At 41.7% G+C, this 23,282-nt stretch overlaps 1 protein-coding gene across 1 annotated transcript in view; it reads left to right on the top strand.

Moving 5' to 3' along the window:
• LOC144503772 (E3 ubiquitin-protein ligase HECW2-like) overlaps positions 1 to 23,282 on the top strand; it is a 416,880-nt gene that overhangs the window by 197,493 nt on the left and 196,105 nt on the right. The window contains exons 3-7 of the mRNA XM_078228621.1: positions 501 to 608; positions 5,565 to 5,659; positions 10,707 to 10,782; positions 14,727 to 14,896; positions 15,021 to 15,163. Of these exons, the coding sequence (XP_078084747.1) occupies positions 501 to 608; positions 5,565 to 5,659; positions 10,707 to 10,782; positions 14,727 to 14,896; positions 15,021 to 15,163 (592 nt within the window). The remainder of the gene's footprint in view (positions 1 to 500; positions 609 to 5,564; positions 5,660 to 10,706; positions 10,783 to 14,726; positions 14,897 to 15,020; positions 15,164 to 23,282) is intronic.

Here is a 23,282-nt window from a genome sequence, read left to right as displayed (position 1 = left end):
TGTGTTATGAATACTTGTTGCATTACATGCCACTGCACAAAACCAATAGAAATGCTTCCACGCTTAATTATTAAACTCCGAGCTGACTGAAGGCTTAAAAAGCATTTAACTCATAAAAGAAGTTCACATCACTCTGAAATCATCATCACTTCCTGACAGGTTTTTTTTTCAGTTTACCTGGAATTTTTGTGCATTCTGGCAGCGTTAATAGGGTTCACGCTGTTTGGTTAAGATTAAACCAAGACACAGAACTTTTCTTTATTGAGAGAGTTTATTGATTTGTTTAGTTTCACAGCTCTCCTCCCACACAACCCAATGCCCCAGCTATCACCTATTTGTATGTGTTCAAAGGCAATACCCATCACTTGTTTCTTTCAATCATAACAATATAATTGACATGACAACAAACCGTAACAATGTAATAGACAAGACAGTAACAGAACAAAATAGAGTCTGCATTATCAGATTCACTTTTATGCTGTTTTTTTCCTCTGTTACAGATGAGATTTCCCCAGGAAATGTTTGGGACTCCAAAAATCGGGGTGTAAATGGAACGCAGAAAGGACAGATTGTGTGGCGGATTGAACCCGGGCCGTACTTTATGGAGAGTAAGGTCAAATTTATTTCACATCTTGTGGCACTAAGGCAAATTGGTGAAAGACAACAACTTGTGTTTATATTGTTCCTTGAAGGTAGTATAATATCCCAAGACTCTTCACAGAAATGTAAGCACAGAGAATTTGAAACTGGGCCACTTAAGGAGATATAGAATAGGTGACCAAAAGGTCAAGTTTAAAGAATTGTCTTAAAGGAGGAGAAAGATGCAGAGAGGCAGAACTGGCAGTGTATCCTTTCACACTGTTGATGTCTTATACTAAAGATAGACTTTCATATATAGCTATGTTTCATTTACCCCGGCCCTACGTTTCCCATATGTTAATCAATTTACTGTTTCTGACATCAGAAAGATATCAATAAACATACTAATTATTGAGTTCTTAGGAGTATTGTTTTCCTGCCAGTTTGCCATCAAAATTGTCAAAGTCACAGTTTGTTCGGGTTAGCTGCAATGTTCATTTGGCAAGAGGGGAAGCTTAATCTTGTGCTTTTCAACCTCCACGTATAGTGCAATGAAAGTAGTCTTAAAATACAAATCTTTCAGACTGTTTTCAAGCAAGCTTTTCTTTGTGGTTGGATTTGGGTCTGAATGATAGTTTTATTGTAAAATTAACATTACCTTATTCTGATTGTCTCAAAACACAAATCAGATTCTTTTTAATATCTGCATGCTCTTTCATTTATTCATTTACTATGAATTTACCAGCGCTGCAGTTTTTTATGCAGTTAGAAGGAACATGCAAGTGTATGTATCTCTCTGTTAAATGTAAATAAATCCATGATTATAGTGATATAAGTGCATTTAGAAAGCCTCTACCAAGCATGTAGGACCAGGACTTCCTATGCAAATGATGTGAGCTATTTGTCAGTTGCTGAAGCAGATTAATAAATTTCTTATTGTTTATAATCTTTGCTGATATAACTTCAAGGATTAGCTCATTTAAATGCATACACATTTAACTTTTTTAAGTAGTTAGTTGAGTTTCATTTCTTGTGCTGCACATAATAGGACTGTTTTGGAATCTGTCCTGATGCTGAGAGACAAGGAACTGATACTTCAACAACAATTAAGCAATAATTATCTCATAGACTTAAACCCCACTTTAGAAATAGTTAGTCAACACAGATATACTTGCTCTGACTTGGGCAACAACCCTGTAACTTTCAGAAAGCTTCTGGAGAGAGAGTGAGTTTCTCCTTTTTACCAGCACCAGGCAGCAACTGCTCTCCCTAAAAATGAAAATAAAGCTGCTTTTCTGCTACAAGCCTAGCTCCTCCCATTTCTAGTATCACATGACTCTGTCCCTGTATACTTAACTCATCTTATTACTTTAATCAGAAACACCACATTAAGCCTTAAATAAACACTTCCATGCTAAAACTAATAATTATCCTGCTTTCCCGGCATCTGCTGCATTCTTTCCAGACAAACCGATTCCTTGATACACAATGGCATTACCATCGCTAAATCCCCCGCGATCAACGTCCTCGGTTACCATTGACCATTGACTGAACTGGACTAGCCATATGAAGACTGTGGCTATAAGAACAGGTCAAAGACTAGGAATCCTGTGGCGAGAAACTCACTTCCTGACTCCTCAAAGCCTGTCCACAAGGCACAAGTCAGGATTGTGAAAAAATACTCTCCACTTGCCTGGAAGAGTGCAGCTCCAACAACACTCGAGAAACACAGCACCACCCAAGACATAGCAGCCCACTTGATTTGCACCCCTTCCACAAACATTCACTCCCTCCACTACTGGCTAACACAGACAGCCATGTATACCATCTACAAGATGCATTGCAGGAACTCACCTGAGCTCCTTGAGCAACAACTTCCAAACCCATGACTTCTATCTCTCAGGACAAGGGCAGCAAGCATTTGAGAATACAACCGCCCGGCAGTCCACACCAAATCACATGCAATCCTGACTTGGAAATATATCGCCATTCCTTCACTGTCACTGGGTCAAAATCCTAGAACTCCCTCTCTAACAGCACCATGGATGAACCTCCACCACATGCACTGCAAAGGTGCCAGAAGGTAGCTTATCATCTTCTCAAGGGCAATTAGGGATAGAAATTAAATGATGGCCTAGCCAGCGGTGCACACATCCTGTAAGTGAATTTTTTAAAAAAGCAGTGAAGGAACAGCAATATAGTTCCAGGATGGTCTATGGTTTGGTGCATAATTTGTAGGTGGTTCTGTTCCCATGGGGTAAATTTTCCAGTCCCTCCCACTGCAGGCATCGTCGCAGGTGGGGCAGACAATTTGACATACAATTATAAAGGTCCATCATTGACCTCGGGCAGGAATTTCTGGTCTGAGGGCGGGTGTGACCAGAAAATCCCACCCCATGTTTCTGTTGCTTAGTTCTTCAGAGTGGTTTTGAATATGCTTTTGAAGGAGCCTCTGAGTTGCTGCAGGGCTGTTCAGGAATATAGTGAATGCTCCATGCAGCCAGGTTGGTCATATCAATTTAAAGGTGGAATATCTGTCAAGCGGTGATTGGACCTCTTAGTTGGCCCACAAAAATGCCTTAAAATCCACCTGACCTACATTTGCAGTGGGTTTTGAGAATCAATGGTTCGGGCACTTTGCAATAAAAATTACTTCACTCATTGGTAGCTGAAAATTGCATCTGCATCCAGTTGGTGTCATCTGACCTCAGTGTACATTATAAAATGAGGCTCTCTCATCCAAAAGCTCAGAGTGACGACAATAATGGATTGGAAGTTGCACAGCATACCACCACACTGTTCCCACCTGATCATGGGACAAAAATAGAGTCTGTAAAATTCTGGGATGAGGTGCAGGGTATGAACAATAGTCCCCTATCATTCAGAGGTAGGATTTGGAGAAGGGGTTTGAATATTCATTAAATTGAAACTGGTCTAAACTTCAACAGAAAATGCTGGAAAATCTCAGCAGGTCTGACGGCATCTGTGGAGAGAGAGCAGAGCTAACTTTTCAAGTCTGGGTGACTCTTCATCAGAGCGAGCTCTGTTCTCTCTCCACAGATGCTGTCAGGCTTGCTGAGATTTTGCAGCACTTTTTTTGCGTCAGATTCCAGCATCCACAGAATTTGCTTTTATCTAATCTAAACTTAATTTGTTAAATAAACAATTATAGTTAATTATTTACCTGTGTGTTTTTCCCACCAGTAAAAAAAGCTAGTTTGATTGGATCGTAACAGAGTATGCTCTGCTTTCATGTGAAGTGAGGCACCTCTTCTCTCATGCAGTTTAAGAATTGATTCTTTATAAAATCGGAATGGATAAATTGAGAAGCTATTATATGGATCCATGATGCCTGCAAAAATATTGGTAAATGTTGCAAAGTCAAGACAGGAAATCTACTGAAAATTGTGTGATTAAAAAGAAAAACTGAGATTTCTAAAAATCTGCAACTAGAAAGGACTGGTTAATATTCAGTTTGTGACTATTGTGATTATTTACAATGTTCATACAAAAGCATAACTATATAATTATGTAAAAATTCTTTCATTGCCAGCTGCTTCATAGAATCACTCAGCAAGAGGGATATTTGTTGCAAGTTTAATCAGGGAAATTTTCTAGCTTTGGAGTACTCGTGGAGACACGCATTTAAAAGCTGGTTTCAGGCTGTACATGAAATTAAGATAATTTAAACTTATGATAGGATAAACTGAGCTGAGTTTACATCTGAACTGCTGCCATGTGCTTCCAGTGTTTGCGGCCTGATCCAAAGGCCTGAATTTTCATTCCTGGTCAGCGCAGAGTTGAGGCAATTCCCAATTTTGCAAATCCAACGCAGGACCAAGTGCCCCTGAACTTCCGATTTTTGTTCAGAGGAGTAGGATTTTATAGGAGTTGGAGCGGCCGACCCTGGAAACTGTGGAGGGGGCCAGGTGTGGAGGTGGGCTGGACAAAACTGCTGGAGCAATTGAGGGAAAAAAAAAGCAAAGCTAAATGCAGCCCTCCAGCTCTCACCCCTCACCCCACCCTACACATTCCCTATGCTCAATCCATGCCACCTCATGCCCCCCCCTGTCCCCCACCACCCATTCTCCATGGCCTGCCATGCCCTCTTTGCTAATCTGTGTTCCTCTACCCAACCTCCATTGCCTTTCATCCACTTCATGCTCATGCTATGAACATCTTCCAAGGCTATTTATTGCTGCTATACCAACAAAGTGCCAACTCATGCCAATCTGTTCCCCGACCCATAATCCTTTGCTCTTCCATCTATCATGCCAACTCACCCAGAATCCACCATCGCAGACCTGAAGACCCACGCTGAGATTAAATAAAATTTTAAAGTGTCTATTAATTTCACTATTTAAAACAAAACACGCTCAACAATAAAACCCATTCACTACATTTAACCTCTTACAATCCCTTGTAAGAACAAGCGTTGGAATTTATGGTCCAACTTCAAAGTATTTATCACCACTTGAAGCTGTCAATCAAACTGTGTTAAAAATCTTTTAAATGTGAAGCTGCCTCTGTAAACCTGTGCAATTTAGAACCTGTCCCCATTCCACTGCTGCAAAAATAGTCAGTGCCTTTTTGTGATAATGGTGAGGCTCTGTCTTTATGAAAATTCGGGCCATGTGTAAAGTACCCTTAAGATGAAAAATAAATATGCTCATTAATATCCTGAAGCAAAATGTAGACAATCTGCCAGAGTTGACTAAGATATCTGTGAGGAAAGTCGCACACAGAAAAACTAGATCTTGTCAATATACAGCAACAGTGATAAGTAGCTCCAACCAGTTATTTGATGGTGTTTCAATTTTAATAGTGGATGCTTTTAGTTTGTTATTTTGTTTAATCTATTGCATTACATATTCACCACTATTAACAAAACTTGCAGTACAGATTCGAGAAATGATATTTTTTGTTAACTTTTTTTGCAATTATCTTGTAAAATTCGCCTACATTTTTCTCTCTTTGCTCCTCAGCTGAAACTAAAATCTGTTTTAAGTACTATCACGGCGTAAGTGGAGCACTGCGGGCCACTACTCCATGTATTACAGTAAAAAATCCAGCTGCAATGGTAAGTGGAACATTTATTGCATGCTAATATTAAAAGTAAAACCCTGCAGGTGCTGAAAATCTGAAATAAAAACAGAACGTGCTGGAACGACTCAGCCGGTCTCGCAACATCTGTGGAGGGATTAACAGAGTAAACGTTTTGCATCAAATATGACTATTCTACAGAACTTCAGTTCAAAGTCAAGGAAATGGCCATGAATAAGTCGAAAAATGATCAGGGATTGAAAGAGGAAGAGAAGTTGGAGAATTTGGAAGATAGATACTGTTTTTAACGTGTAAATTTGGTCAGCAATGTACCCCTTGGCAGCATCAGCTGAGAACACAGCACCAGTTTCCACTTGCATGCAGATAGTTCCCACTTCTACCTCACCAGCACCCTTCTTGGCCCCTCCACCATCTCGAAGTTGTGAGACAGCTTGTCTGACATCTTCATCCCCTATCCACCAACTCGTATCCTTCTTCCTGTCAACTGTCGGAGGCTGAACCAGGGTTTTTGTTACATTTTACCTCAACATGTGCTTCTGACCACATATCCATGCCAGTACTGAGATCACCCCTGTCTATTTCCTGTCTGATTCTTCTGTCCTGTTTCAGTCATCTTCTGCAAATTCCCTCATCCAGGCCTTTACTGCCTCTTAGAGATTTGATAATTTAAGTGCTCTCCTGGCTGATTGCTTGACATAAACTTATTGTTATAAACACTTGTGTGCCCATATTTTAACTCGTATTCACCCATTACTGTGAGGCTGTTGACCTCCAATGAATCCTGGTCCAACAGCATGCCAATTTTTAAATCTGTAACTTGTTTTCAAATCCCTCCATGGTTTATCCCTTCCTATCTCCTCCAGGCCTTCAAAATCTCCACTCATCATATTTTCTCTGCTCCGAGTTCGTTGGCCTCTGCTCCTCCCTAAATCTCTTCCTGCATGTAATCTCCCCAACCCATATTCACAGCCAGTTATTGTTACTTTGCTGTCTTGCTAGTCCCAAGATATCAATTACAGATCAGGGGCGGCATGGTGACACAGTGGTTAGCACTGCTGCCTCACAGTGCTATGGACTCTGGTTCGATTCCTGGCTTGGGTCACTGTCCATGTGGAGTTTGTACGTTCTTCCCGTGTTTGCATGGGTTTCCTCCGGGTGCTCCGGTTTCCTCCCACAGTCTGGATGACATGCTGGTTAGGTGCATTGACCTGAACAGGCGCCGGAGTGTGGCGACTAGGGGATTTTCACAGTAACTTCATTACAGTGTTAATGTAAGCCTTACTTGTGACTAATAAAGAAACTTTAACTTAACTTTAGATCAGACCATCTCTGATTACTTCCTTGTATCATTCACCACCCACACCCCCTCTTCACTGATCCAATCCTACCTCTTTCTGTATCTGAACAATCTATAAAGACAATCCCCCAATTCACTCTCAATGCACTTTCAGAATCCAAACAATAAAGCCTTTGGACTTTCACTTCTGCAGTTATTGATTTGCTCAACCATTCCTTCACCTCCAACTGTGAGGCTCTAGTCTGCAGTAGTAAATCTATCATTTCCTCTCAACCTGACTTCCCTCAGCACAGTCATCATCTCCATTCCCTTAAATCCAAAGGACAAAGACTTGGTGACCATCTGGTTTAACCATCCATCACCAAGATCTTGAATGTGCTGTCACCTCCCAAATCCCTTCTCATCATTATTGGAACACCATGTTTGAATCCCTCCAAATATGTTTCTGTCTCTGCTGCAGTACACCAAGGCCCTCATCAAAATCACAAATGACAACACCATCCTTCCCCAACACCTATCTACTATCATCCAGCTGGATAAGGCAGCACTCAACTGGTTCTATTCCTATCTATCAAAACCGGTAGATCACTTGCAATGGCTTACCTTCCTATTCCTATACTGTTACCTCCAGTGTCTGCTTAAGGATCTACCTGTGGCCCCTTTCTATTTCTCACCTGCATGTTGCCTGTTTGCCTTCATTTTACAGCAGTACATTTTCTCCTCCCATCTTTATCCAGTTCCTGTTTAAAAGCTACGACTGAATCACTTCAATGGCAGGTTCCTACTTATTTACATGTCATGAATGCGCACTGCAGTAAACCCTTTTGTTATTACATCCTGCCTTTACAATTAAGTCAGTGGTGCACCAGAACCTCATGAAACATGGTTCACATTTATTTTAAAGATGACATGCAACATTTGGCTTTGTGTCTGAGGTCAGCGTTTTTTCTTGTTGAACTCTGCGGCACAAAGGAGGGGAGCTGGAGAATGGCAGCTTGGACGTGGGCTTGGAACTGGCAATGATGAGTCAGTGGTGGGAGTGGGGTGCAGTGTGAAGTGGGGTCGGCAGCATGGATGAGTCAAGTAAGAAACGGTGTGTGTATGGTAGGGGAGTGGGGTGGGAACAATCAATCAAGGCAAGAAAATGAAGGGCCTTAAAGACGGTGTCAATACTGCCCAAATGTGTGTCCATCTCGGGGTGTTGGTTGACAGAGTTATTTTGTGTTCACCTACAACATTTCCATTACCCCCGCAGAGAGTGGTGTTGAACAATGTTCTTTAATATGTATAGAAATGAAGGCCAGGTGAGCCTTCAAGTTCAGCTACGTCCCATAGAGTGGCAAGCACAACATTGGACACTAACATGAACATTCAATAAAGAGTGAAATCCAAAATATTAATTTCTTCCACAAGAAAGAAATATCTTTGATTGCCCTGTAACCATGAGATGTACCACTACATTAGCCTTCTGACTAAACTGGTCTCAATAAGTAACAATAGCCCACCCATAGCTGTAGCATTGTCAGCTGACGATGAGTTTCACTATTGAAAAGCATCCCCTGCTGTATGATTGTGCGCATCCACTGTACACCCTGCTGGCAGTTTAAATTGTAATTATAATCACATTAGAAATGGGAAAAAGAGAGTGAAAGTGACGCAGACTTTGGGTTCTGCTGTCAGGAATAGCGCGCCATGGTTAAAAATCTGCCCAATATCTTCTTTTAATTCTGTTATTTAATCAAAGTGAATAGAATCAAGAGAACTATATAGAATAGTCATGGACTGAAGACTGTGGAACATTTTTTGATTATTTCTTGGAAAAGGGGATGTTAATGTTATAAACAGGAAAAGTGAACATAACCTTTTAGTACAGAGCAATGCTGACAACAGGGTGTGACCGTATTGAATCCCAACACAGGAAGACAGCTTTGAAATATTAAACATGTAATTTCCTTTATACAAACTTTCTTGTGTGTATAGATTTTGTCTCTTAAACTTTCATGACCTGCATGCAAAATATACACAATTTTTTTTCCCTGGCAAGTAGATGTATCTTGAGACATCTGGTTTTGTAGGATTTTAAATTGTCAATACCTTTCATTTTCTAATACTGCGGAAACATGTTAATTTTTTGCCGTGTAAGATTAACCTTCGAGATCAGCTGGCCCAAAGCCCAAAGTTTTATTTTATTGTTCCAACATGCTTCTGATTAATAAGAGTGAGGTACAGATTAAATTGCATTACTAAAGTATACCAGTTCAGTAATTTTGAACTAACTCGTAGATAACTAAATATACCTGAATTTCCCTAAAAGCAGCTCTTGCCAGTTTTTATTTAAAAATGTATATTTTACATATAATTGCATGGAATTGATAGCACAAAAATGTACCATTCAGTCTAACTGGTCCGTAGCGGTGGTCATGCTCCTCATGAGCTTCCTCCTTCCTCTCTTCATCTGACTGAAGATTTGCATAGCTTCTTCCATTCAAGCCACTCTTGGTGGTTGATGAAGAGTGGCATTGCAAAGTTCCCGGGAAAAAAGCTTGGTCCACAGTGTCCTGGTCAGAAAGATGAGATGAGGAAGCAAAGCATATTCATAAATTTAGTTGCATTAGTGAGGAAAGGGAACAACAAAATTCTGTTAGAACTTCTGGTTAGAATCAGGACATACCATGGTTTTGTGTACACTCCAAGTGCTGGTTATTTATTGGTTGAATATTTTTATGTCATCCCTGTGATATTGATCTGCATTAGATATGTTTAGTGGCATTAAAAGTATGTTTGAATTTGTTTTTTTTCACTAATGCGCCAGTCAAAAATGATCTATGCCCCATGGCAGTTTTTTTGGTTAATCTATTGCACAGATGGACTGGACTTTGGGTTTGGAACCATGGATATATATATTTTGGACCCCTCAATTTAGAGCTCAGCACAATAAAATTGAATTCTTCTAAATAGCCTTAGAAACCAAATAAATGACAGTGGCTTCAAAATTCCCTTGCATGATTGAAATACCTTTTCTCTTACAGATCTTTCTGATAACTATTACATTGGGCAAGAGAAATCTCCTCCTGCTTGGTGTTGAACCACACCATCCACAGAGTTAGAGCACTCAATGACTCCTATTCTTTTCCATGAAAAGCTTGTCTCATGTGACTTTATATTAAACTCTTCATCCTTTTAAAAAAAATCAAGTCATAATATTAACAGATTTTCTCTTTCTGAATGATAATTATTTAAAGTCTACTTCTTGTGAGAAATCTCATAATAGTGAAACTCATTTGTTTCAGTGTGGGGGAAATGCATTTTATATTTGTTGGTTGACTGAGAGCAAGAATATCCATTATCCATCTGAGAGGAGTTTACTGTTTTCATAAAGCAGCTCTTTCTCCTGCATATGGATATTCACAAGAGAAGTTCCTCACTACTTAGAGTAATGACTAGCAGTCAGAGTGAACATATGTTCATCATGATTTTGTGGCAGCCAATATTTTGGATATCCTCTTTAAGGTAAATGACTTTGAAAAACAATTCTGCAATGCAAACTTACTTTTGTGGCATTTCAAAGTATTTTCAATGGGGGCAGAAAACAGCCTGAATCAAAATAATAGTCAATTTTTAGGTTTTTATAACAACTGGCAACATTGGCTATCAGGAAAAGTGAGATAATTTGCGATTGGCTTGCATTCATGTTGAAATAAGAAACTGCAGCCATGGACCCATTTACTAGCCAGCTCAAGCCAAAACTTTATAATTTGTTTTACAGGCTGGAGCAGATGAATTAGGAGAAGGTGGATCAGATGGTCAGAACAGTCGAAAACTTGTCAGATTCACATTATCAGGTAAGATGCATCTTCATTCCACGTCCGACACACTCTTATATTATAAAGATAATTTGGATCTTACTATTGTGTATTTTAAACCTTTTAATTCATTTTAAATCACTCTTTGAACATAATTTCATTATTGTGTTTACATGGGCAGGGGTTTGTGAGATGCATTTTAAAATCAATATGTTAGATGCTTATAAAATTGACATAAGTCACCATTCTGTCATTGACAGAAGTCAGGCTTTCAACGAATGTGCAGTGTAAATGCACATGTACTGTATATGCATTATTAGTAGTTCAAGTATTTAAAAGTTTCCACTGTAAAATAAAAATCAGTGTGTTTACATTTACCTTTTAATCAAATTATTTTCTGGTCACACTTCTCTGACCATGCGTGTGTGGAAGAAGCAATAGGTGGAACAGACAAAGAGTTACGACACTATACGGTGTGCAAGGGAAACCTGGCAGAATACGTCATAGTAAATTTTCTATCCTGTGGGATATTGTAAATTTTATTCACTGTCTCTGCAGAACCAGATGACCAAGATCAGAATTACAGAGATCACAAGACATGTCCCATCACCCTGTGACTCAAAATATTCCAAAATTGCATTACCCTACAGTGTTTTGTTTCTTTAAAGCATTCGACATGGGTAATTTGTATATTTGAATTGGTTGGATGAAACCTGATATTTCCAGATTAAAATTGGAGATGATTGAAATACGAAGCCAATTTTGTATCCTGGCTTAAAGGGTTGCTGGTCTGCTTTGTGAAGATACCTGTGTGCACCATAACCATGGGGAGCCAGACTCACTATAGCTGGGTTTCCTGCATATTGGAAGCCCAGCTCTTGATTATTACTTAAATAACCTGTGTGCTACTGTTGCTTTGTGCAGGGAGCAAACTATTCCCCAAGAATGGTGCCATTGTCTGGGAATGCTGTCAGTCAATGGCCAATGTTTTGAATTGTGGAGAAATGGCTACGTATGAGAACAGCAAATATTAATTCATTTTAGAAATGGAAAAATACTTCAAACAGATATTCAGCGTTTAGAACGGCAGTACTGAGGGGAATGGTGGCCAGGGACAGTGGAACATGAAAGGTCAAAAACATCTAGTGGGATGGAAGAAAGCACAGTTTGTGGGTGTGTGACAGATCAACATTGCCCCTGACCCTTGTTTGACGGTAGGTGAAGCAGATGTCTCGCTGTTGTCCTCTCCAGGGATAGCAACACAACATCTTGACAGATGGTGGCATCTGGGCTGAACTGTGTCTACAGTATTGGGAAGACATTCAACAGATGTATGAGAGAGAGTGCACGTTAAAAAAATTGCCAAGTTAACCCAACCTAACAGTGTCATGTAACAAGTCCATAGCTGAAGATTCCATGCCGTAAAATGTTGCTTGTCAATCCGCCACATATGCGTTTTCTTTCCACCCAACCCCAGTCATGCTAAACCTTTACCCAGCCTTATAGTTCTCGCAGTGTCTTTTCTGCATACTTCAAAATGACACACATTGAAGTCCAAATATATAATTTAAAATCCTGCCACATTCGCATCTTCCGTGGACTTCATGTAGAAATCATTGTAAAATAAGCTAGCTGCATGATGCAAAGTCACTTCCTGGCATAAAGGTTGATGCCTGTCACTGAGCACGTACACCTTCCACTTAGATTGAAAAACTATCTTCCTCCTTCAGTAAAAAATGACATCAAATTTAAGGGATTTGGAAAAAGGCCCACAAATCAGGGGCTATAATTGGCTATGCTAAATTGTCCCTTAGTGTCCCAAGATGTGCAGGTTAGGGGAATTAGCAGGGTAAATATGTGGGATTACTTAGATAGGATAAGATGCACTGTCAGAGAGTCGGTGCAGACCTGAAGGGCTGAATGGCCTCCTTCTAGCTATTGCAGAAAATACGGACACATGGGATTGAGGGTGATTTAGTGGAATTGGCTAGCTGTAAGAAAACAGAGGGTGGTAGTTGATGGGAAGTATTCATCCTGGAGCTCAGTTACTAGTGGTGTACTGCAAGGATCTGTTTTGGGGCCACTGCTGTTTGTCATTTTTATAAATGACCTGGATGAGGGCGTAGAAGGATGGATTAGTAAATTTGCAGATGACACTAAAGTCCGTGGAGTTGTAGACAGTGCGGAGGGAAGTGGCAGGCTACAGAGGGACATAGATAAGCTGCAGAGCTGGGCTGAGAGGTGGCAAATGGAGTTTAATGTAGAAAAGTGTGAGGTGATTCACTTTGGAAGGAGTAACAGGAATACAGAGCACTGGGCTAATGGTAAGATACTTGGTAGTGTGGATGAACAGAGGGATCTGGGTGTCCATGTGCATAGATCCCTGAAAGTTGGCACCCAGGTTGATAGGGTTGTTAAGAAGGCATACGGTGTGTTAGCTTTTATTGATAGAGGGATTGCGTTTCGGAGCCATGAGGTCATGCTGCAACTGTACAAAACTCTGGTGCAGCCACACTTGGAGTATTGCGTACAGTTCTGGTCGCCACATTATAGGAAAGATGTGGAAGCGTTGAAAAGGGTGCAGAGGAGATTTACCAGGATGTTGCCTGGTATGGTTGTTTTCATTAGAGAGAAGAAGGTTAAGAGGTGACTTAATAGAGGCATACAAGATGATCAGAGGATTAGGTAGGGTGGATAGTGAGAGCCTTTTTCCTCAGATGGCGATGGCTAACACGAGGGGACATAGCTTTAAATTGAGGGGTGAGAGATATAGGACAGATGTTAGAGGTAGGTTCTTTACTCAAGGAGTAGTAAGGGCGTGGAATGCCCTGCCTGCAGCAGTAGTGGACTCGTCAACATTAAGAGCATTCAAATGGTTATTGGATAAACATATGGATGATATTGGAATAGTGTAGATTAGAGGGGCTTTAGATTGGTTTCACTGGTCGGCGCAACATCGCGGGCCGAAGGGCCTGTACTGCGCTGTAATGTTCTATGTTCTGCACTGTAGGGATTCTATGATTCATCCTTTACATTTGGCAAGGTTCTTACAATACCACACCAAATGTAACCAGAGGCCAGCTGGATTACTAATGGGATGTCATGTATGGACTTGCTTGGATTTATTATTTTCAATTTGGCAGAGAAGGTGGAGGCTAGACAAGCCTTCCAGAAGCAAAACCATGATTCAAGGAAGAAGGATAGAGTTTTCCAAGTTGCTGATATTGTCCTGGCCAGGAATTTCACAGCAGGACCAACATGGGTGCCTGGAAAAATTTGTGGAAAGAACGGAACCAGTCTCCTATGTTGTATAAAAAACCAAGTGGATCACTTAAGGAAGAGTGTTTGGGTTTGATACCCAGGATCAACAGCACCTCCTGTAGTACGCTCATGTTCATCAGTTGCTGATGCAAGGATTCCTGTTATAAGTGTGGAGCCGGGGCACTCAGCATTTTCCAAAACTGAGGGACAACAACTACTGAAGAGGAGCTTGAAGTTGGGGGCGGGGGGGTGGAAGGAGTGTGGTAGCATGGCCACTTTTAAAGGAGCAATCCCTGAAGGCCACGTGGCCAGGTTGGACCCATAGAGAGACAGCGCAGGATGCCAAGCCAATTGGGTGCAAGGGCGCGAGTCCTGGGTTGTGGAAGAACTTGTTGGAGCCGGGGTGAAGAGTGTAGTTGTGTCTTGTAGTTTTGTCAGATGATTGCTTGTACATATATAGTTGGTAATATACCCTTCTTAACTTTAAGTCACAACAAGTCATGTTTGAAGTTATTCCAAAATTGAAAAAAATTATTTTGCACATTGCGCAAAGCGTAGGTTTATAAACAGAAAGCATCTGATAAAACACTGCTGCTATTGCATCATTTTATGTTGTCCCAAGGGACTGGCACATTCCACAGTGTCCAGTATTGTGAGACAGAGACCCAGAATCTAATATTGTAACTATGAAATGTAACTTGCTGATCTTTTTTTCCAAACAGATATCAGAGCTGTAGGGCTCAAGAAGGGAATGTTTTTCAATCCAGATCCATATTTAAAGATGTCTATTCACCCTGGGAAGAAGAGCTCTTTCCCTACTTTTGCTCATCATGGACAAGAGAAGAGGTCGACAATAGTGGCAAACACAACAAACCCTATTTGGCAAGGAGAGGTAAAAAATGCTGCTATCCTTGACACACAGCAGACAGTTCCTGAAGGAAATAGGCAGTGACAAAGCCAAGTGTTACCGGGACAGTTAAATGGGATTAATGTGATACATTTTTTCTGTTTTACAGAAATATACTTTTGTAGCCCTTCTCACAGATGTACTTGAAATTGATGTTAAAGACAAGTTTGCCAAGAGTCGTCCTATCATAAAGCGCTTCCTGGGCAAACTAACCATACCAGTGCAGCGTCTATTGGAGAGACATGCGATAGGGTAATATACTATTGAACTTCACAAAGAGCTTGCCTGTCAACTCTAATGTTACTTTCATTATCTCTTTTTCAATGGTATGTTTGAAAAATGTTTTATGTTATTATCCCTGATAGATGATGCCAATGCTGCATCGTCACTTGTAAATGCTAAATCTGATGATTTATTGTAGACGTGGGAGTGCTGTTGTACCTCCTTGTCGGTCATCTAGGAAATGAGGAGGAAACATTAGAAAATTTTAAACCATGCAGAATCATTCTGTTCATTTACTTTTATTCTGACAACAATCTGTATCTTCGTCTTTTTTATAGGTTTCTTTTCACTTGGTCTTGCTCCTTTCTCTCATTCTTGTTTTGCCTACGTGCTGATGCCTTGGTTCCCCAGTCTAGAAATAATCATGACAGATCGTAGAGAGACTCCATTGTAGGGAAATTATAGAAGTAATGGAGAGTATGTAATGTAAATTTATTAGGCTGTTGCCAGGATCAAGGGATTAGTAATGAAGAGGGGCTTGAGAAGTTAAATCTGTTTTTCACTGGGGCTTCATGATGACTTTTGCTGAAAACAGTCTTCCATTCCAGATCTTATAGATTGAATTCCAATTCTCAAATTGTTATGGTGGAATTTGAACTCGTATTCTCTGGGTTATCAGTCCAGATGTATGCTTACTAGGTTGGTAACAACAACACTACCCAATCCTATCCTCTACAATGAGATAGACCTTTTGGGCTGGATTTTTGAGGAGTTGGAAAAACTCCACAGACCTTTGGAAATGTTGGCCAGGCCCTGATTCCGGGATTTTTGGCCCCATACGCAGTGCCCCCCCAATTCGCCAGCACAGGATTAAGTTGTGAGCTGGTGCAAGTCACAAGCCTGCACCCTGCGCTCCTGACCAGGTTGCTTCCATAATGAGGCTATATCCTAGTCCTCCACAATTTGCGTGGAGTAGAACCAGCTTTTTGAGGGCCCATGGTTCATGGCCTCTTTGAAGTGTCATTTACCATAATCTGGATGAGGGCTCCTTCTGAAAGGTAAGTTGAAAAGGTCTTACCCATGCTCTCATGCCAACCTATCCTACACCATGGCATGGCACCTCATACTCTCCATAGCCCCTCATACCCACTGTGCCAATCTATGCTTCTCTACCCACTCTCAATAGCCTTAAATTCACATATCCTCCATGTCAGCCTATGGCACTTTCATACCCATACGCTCTGTACATAACCGATGGACACTATAATAACAATAGCATATGTATGAAAGCTTCAAAAAGCCAGTCATTCATAACTTCCTACTTTGTTAAAAAAGTGTTTTTACCACAACCCTAGAGAAGTGTCAATCATCTAGACCGTCAAAGTACCTATAGTAGAAACTACAAGCATTTAACATCTCTTTATCTTGTTTCAATAAACATTGCTTGGTTGACAGAATTGATACCAGTAAAAAAGCTGTCAATTAAGTAATGTTTTCTCTTGGACACAGCCGTTTCAATAGACTAATGGACATTTGGGCTCGAAGCTGAGAATGTATAATGAAGCTTTGCTGAGAGCCCAGGTATCCATAGTCCCTTTGAAACAACTGCAGCCAGAGCACAGGGCCTTTTAACCAGCCCACCTTGGCATGTGGAAGCCCTTTGGCTGCCTCCAAACTCTTTCTGGAGGCAGTGGGCTCAACTCCAGTGATCACCTGTCTCCACCGGAATTAAAATCCTGCTTTAGCAGGCACTGACTCCTGAGGTAGGGCACTGAGCCGGGAAATTTTCCAACTTTGACTGCCCATCACTGGGATGAAAGTCCGTCCCTTTGTTTCCTTCCCAACATCTATGTTTGTGTTCTTACATTGGTGCAGGTCTCCCAGTCGCTGTGATTGAAAGTGCCCACTGACTTTTTTTGCCACTGCAGCCAAGAGGCCCTACCCTGGCAGCAGGATTGAGCTACAATCGCAGAGATATATGAGGAGGACCAGCAAGGAGAAGGCAAGCCCACACCCTTCTTTGATGCCACTAACTCAAGTAACTGTGGGGAGATAGTGGCGTAGTGGTATTGTCACTAGACAAGTCATCCACGGACCCATGGTAATGCTCTGGGGACCTGGGTTTGAATTTGAATTTAATAATCTGGAATTCAAAGTCTAATGATGACCATGAAACCATTTTCAATTGTCATAAAAACCCATCTGGTTCACTAATGGAAGGAAATCTGCTGTCCTTACCTGGTCTAGCCTACATGTTACTCCAGACCAACAGCAATGTGTTTGACTCTTAACATACCCTCTGAAATGACCACTCAGTTGTATCAAACTGCTAAAAGGTTTCAAGAGAATGAAACCATCTGGCATCGACCTAGGCACTGGAAACTCAGCCCTGTCCACTCTGCAAAGTCTTCTGGGGGCTTGTGCCAAAATTGAGTGTACTGTCTCACAGACTAGTCCAGCAAAAGTCTGATATAGTCATGCTCATGGAATCATACCTTACAGATAATGACCTGGACACAGCACCATCACCATCCCTGGATATGTCTTGCCCCACCTGCTAGTCAGACCCAGCAGAGGTGGTGGCACAGTGGAATACAGTCAGAGAGGTGTTATCCTTGGAGTCCCCAACGTCAACTCTGAACTCATGAAATCTCATGGAATCAGGTCAAACACGGGCAAAGAAATCTCCTTCTGATTACCATATACAGCTGATGAATCAGTACTGCTCTATGTTGAACATCATTTGGAGGAAGCAGTGAGGGTGGCAAGGATGCAGAACATACCCCGTGTCCATCATCAAGAGTGGCTCAGTAGCACCACTACTGACCAAGCTGGTCGAGTCTCAAAGGACACAGCTGCTAGACTGGGTCTGCTGCAGTTGATGAGAGAACCAAAAAGAGGGAAAAATATACTTGACCTCATCCTTGCCATCCTAGCTGCCACAGATGCATCTGTCCATGACAGTATTGGTAAGAATGAGTACCACAAAGTTCTTGTGGAGATAAAGTCCTGTCTTCACATTGCGGATACCCTCCATCGTGTTGTGTGGCACTACCACTGCTAAATGGGATAGACTTCGAACAGATGTAGCAGCTCAAGACTGGCCAATCATGAGGTAGGTCATCAGCAGCAGCAGAATTGTACTTGACCACGATCGATAACCTCATGGCCCAACATATCCTCTACTCTATCGTTACCATCAACCTGGTTCAATGAAGAGTGCAGGAGGGCAGCACCAGGCATACCTGTAAGTGAGATGTCAACCTGGTGAAGTTGCAACACAGGACTACTTGCATATAAAGCAGGAAGTGATAGAACTAAGCGATTCCACAGTCATCAGATCAGATCTCAATCCTCCCATCTTCAACTGTGAATGGTAGTGGACAATTAAATAACTCGCTATAAGAGGAGGCTAGACAAATATCACCATCCTCAATGATGGAAAAGCCCAGCACATTAGTGCAAAAGATTAAGTTGAAGCATTTGATACAATCTTCAGCCTGAAGTGTCGAGTGGATGATCCATCTCGACCTCCTCTGGAGGACCACAGCATAACAGATGAGGAGAGGTTGGAGAAACTTGGTTTGTTCTCACTGGAACGACGGAGGTTGAGGGGAGACCTGAGAGAAGTCTACAAGATTATGAGAGGCATGGACAGAGTGGATAGTCAGAAGCTTTTTCCCAGGGGGCATAGGTTTAAGGTGCGAGGGGCAAGGTTTAAAGGAGATGTACGAGGCAGATTTTTTACACAGAGAGTAGTGGGTGCCTGGAACTTGTTGCCGGGGGAGGTAGTGGAAGCGGATACGGTAGTGACTTCTAAGGGGCGTCTTGACAAGTACATGAATAGGATGGGAATAGAGGGATATGGTCCCCGGAAGGGTAGAGGGTTTTAGTTAAGTCGGGCAGCATGGTCGGTGCAGGCTTGGAGGGCCGAAGGGCCTGTTCTTGTGCTGTAATTTTCTTTGTTCTTTGTCAATCTTCAGCCAATTTGATTCATTCCAAGTGATGTCAAGAAGCAGCTGAAGGCACTGGATATTGCAAAGGCTATGGGCTCTGACAATATTAGTACTGAAGACTTGTGCTCCAGAAGATGTCACGCCCCTAGCCTTGCTGTACCAGTACAGATATTACACTGCATCCACTCAGCAATGTGGAAAATTACCTAGGTATGTCCTGTAGACAAGAAACAGGACAAATCCAACCTGGCCAATTACCACCCCATCTGTCTACACTTGATCACCAGTAAAGTGCTATCAAGTGGCACTTGTTTAGCAATACTCTTCTCACCAATGCTCAATTTGCGTTCCACCAGAGCCACTCAGCTCCTAATCTCATCACAGCCTTTGTTCAAATATGGACAAAAGAGCAGAACTCCAGAGGTGAGGTGAGAGTGATTGCCCTTGACAACAAGGCAGTACTTGACCAAATGTGGCATCAAGAGGCCCTAGCAAAACTGGGGTCAATGGGAATCAGCTGGTTGGAGTCATACCGAGCACAAAGGAATAAGGTTGTGATTGTTTAGAGATCAATCATCTCAGCTTCAGGACATCATTGCAGGAGTTGCACAGGGTGATGTCCTAAGCCCAACTATTTTCAGCTGTTTCATCAATGACCTTCTGTCCAACTTGATGATTGCACTTTATTCATAACCATTTGCGACTCCTCATACTGAAGCAGTCATGTCCAGATGCAGCAATATCTGGACAATATCCAGGCTTGGGCTGAGAAGTGGCAGGTAACATTCATGCCACATAAGTACCAGGCAATGACCATCTCCAACAAGAGAGAATCTAACCATCGCCCCTTGACATTCAATAATACCATCACTGAATCCCCACTATCAATATCCTGGGAGTTACCATTGACCAGAAACTGAACTCGATTATCCACATAAATACTGTGGCTAAAAGAGCAGGTTAGAGGCTAGGAATCCTGTGGCAAATAACTCACCTCCTGACTCCTCAAATCTGGCCCACCATCAACAAGGCACAAGTCAGGAGTGTGATGGAATACTGCCCATTTGCCTGAATGAGTGCAGCGCCAACAACACTCAAGAAGCTTGATCCCCAGGACAAAGCAGCTTGCTTGCTTGGTACCCCTTCCACAAACATTCATCCCCTCCCCACTGATGAACAGTGGCAGCAGTGTGTACCATCAACAAGTTGCACTGCAGGAACTCAGCAAGGCTCCTTCAACCACCTTTCAAACTCTCAACCACTGCCACCTAGAAGTATAAGGGCAGCATGGAAATACCACCACCTGAGGTTCCCCACCAAGCCACTCACCATCCTGCTTTGAAAATGTCAAAATCCTAGAACTTCCTTCCTCACAACACTGTGGGTGTACCCACATCTCGAACTGCAGCAGTTCAAGAAAGCAGGCCACCACCACCTTCTAAAGGGGATTGAGAAATGGGCAATAACAGCTGGCCTGGCTAATGATGCTCACCACCGTTGAATGAAGTTAAACAAACATTCCCTTTAAGGTTCACCAATTTTGCAATGTTATTGAGAGTTTTTTTTAAGGTTCTTAAGAATTTCTCTTAACACTTCTAATCTTTAGAAGACTTTTGATTACTGCTGTTTATGATAAGTAAGTTTCAAATTTTTCTATGTTTTGAGTGTATGGTGATAAATGGGCTCTCGTTGTGTTTATTGCGGAACTATTTAATAAGGCGTTGATGTTTGGAAAGTCTTCTTTTGAATTGCACTGGCTGTTCACATTGAGATAAATGGGCTCATGCCATCATTTCAGATTTTATAATTGGGACTTCTAAGGTCAAAATGTTTATAAATTGGATGTGGATGATGGGGGTGAGTGGAGGATGATGGTGGGTTTGGATGTGGTTGTGTGGGGGGAAGGGAGTGCGATAGGGTGTGGGTGGGTGGTGGTGAGCTTATTGGGTGTGGGGGGCTGGGTGGAGGGTTGTGGGCATTGGCGTTGTAGGTGGGTGGATAGGTTGGTTGTTGGGAATGGGTGGTTGGTTGTGTGTGCGTGATTACGTGAGCGGGTGGGTGAGGTGAATTGGTGTTAATTATTCAGGTTTAATAATTTTTTTAGGCCGCCTTGATGCCTCTCCCACTGTTGACCTGTCAACCTAAGCCCTGCACTTGTGATTAACAGAGGGAGTATCTCGGGGTAAATTTCTGGGCAAGTACAGGGCATCAAACCCATGTTTCTGGCATTAAGGTCAGTGTTAGAGAGATTCTCAGATTTGTTTGGACAGTGTAAATCTGCCTATCAAACGTTTAAACCTCCTGATAAATAGCGGTCAGGACTTCCTTGGGATCATGAGATGTAACAGCAGGATTTGTGCAAAAAAATAGTGCCCTCCTTAAAGGGAGGGGAAGTGGTGGGGTAGTGATATTGTCACTGGATTAATAATCCAGAGACACAGGAAAATGCTTTGGGGACCTGGGTTTGAATCTCACCTCAGCAAAGGGTAAAACCTGAATTGAATTTTAATAAATCTTAAGTCTAATGATGAATATTAAACCATTGTAAATTGTTGTAAAATCCCATCTGCTTCACAAATGTCCTTCAGGGAAGGAAATCTGCTGTCCTTACTTGGTGTGGCCTATATGTGACTCCAGACCCACAGCGATGTGGTTGACTTTTAATGTCCTCTGAATTGGCTTAACAAGCCAATCAGTTCAAGGACAATAAATGCTGGCCCAGGCAACGATACCCAGATCCCACAAACAATTGCGTGGGTTTCCTTCGGGTGCTCTGCTTTCCTCCCACAGTCCAAAGATGTACGGGTTAGGGGGATTGGCCGTGCTAAATTGCCTCTTAGTGTCAGGGAGACGAGCTAGAGTAAATGTATAGGGTTATAGGGTTAGGGCCTGGGTGGGATTGTGATTGGTGCAGACTTGATGGGCTGAATGGCCTCCTTCTGCACTGTAGGATTTTATGATTCTATGATTTTTTTAAAGTATAGCCTAATTGTGGACATTCTGTTGGAATTGTCAGCCTGTTTCAGGTATACCATAATTCATATACTAAAAGTGGAATAAAAATTATTGAAGTGGAGAATTCAGTCAATATGTATGAAAATTTTCAACAAAGCAATTGGATGTATTTGTGAAAAATCACCAAACAGCATGAGGTGTTCCATTAGAGCAATTGCACATCCCAGTGGTTATTTGTTGTACTGTACTTTTTAATAGTCGATTCAAGGTAAACTCACTGAACCTGTGCTCCCAGTCGGGGCACTTTCATGTTATTGTAACAAAAAAACAAACAAAAAAATTATCAGATTGAAATAACATTCCAGGGAACTTAAATTTCCCAGCTGCTGTCATTGATCTGAACTCAGAATCATTAGTCCAGGTCTCTGGATTACTAGTCCGGTAACATAATCACTATGTTACTCAATGCTAACACCTCTTTCTTTATACTCTTTTAAGTCCAAAATTAAACAAAGTGACAGCCCCTGAAAGGGGCATGGTAACAAAAGTCAAAACTGCAAATGAATCTTATCTGATTAAAAGTTTGCTCCCAGGGCTGATGAAGCACTCCAGCCCCCACGGAGACCACTGGTCACAGAAGGTCTCAGTGGACACAGGTGTCCCTGGAAAGTGAGCACACTGTGTGCGGACGTAGCCATGGAAGAGGGGCGGATGGTCAGGCCGGACAGAACCTTTCAATTGCCTGCTGAAGGTATTGAATTGCCAAATGCCAACCAACTGAAACTTTGGCAGTGAGAGATTCGACCCCATACATCCACCGAGATGGGATCATGAATCCAGCCCCTTTGTCTTGGTACCATATGCTTCTCTTTGTAAATAGTTAAGTCATTTAATCAATCAGTGCCCTCCATCTGTATCATCTTAACCTTGATTAAACAATTAACATCCCATAAGAAACAAGTCTCTTGGAGCTGATGGTCTGCATTCCTTCCTGGATTCTGAAAAATTCCCAGGGGATTGAAAGAACACACATGTAACCCATGTTCAAGAAAGGCGGGAGAAAGAAGGCAGAAAACTATAGGTCAATTAACCTAACATCTGCCACTATGAATATGCTAGAATCCATTATTAAGGAAGTAGTAGAAGGACATTTAGAAAATCACAATGCAATTGGTCAGAGTCAGCATTGTCTTGTGAAAGAGAAATCATATTTAACAAATTTATTGGGCATCTTTGAG

Source organism: Mustelus asterias, chromosome 14 (assembly GCF_964213995.1).
Source record: "Mustelus asterias chromosome 14, sMusAst1.hap1.1, whole genome shotgun sequence".
Classification (NCBI taxonomy): domain Eukaryota; kingdom Metazoa; phylum Chordata; class Chondrichthyes; order Carcharhiniformes; family Triakidae; genus Mustelus; species Mustelus asterias.
The sequence above is the reverse complement of the archived record's forward strand: the minus strand, read 5'-3'. Positions and strand labels throughout refer to the sequence as shown.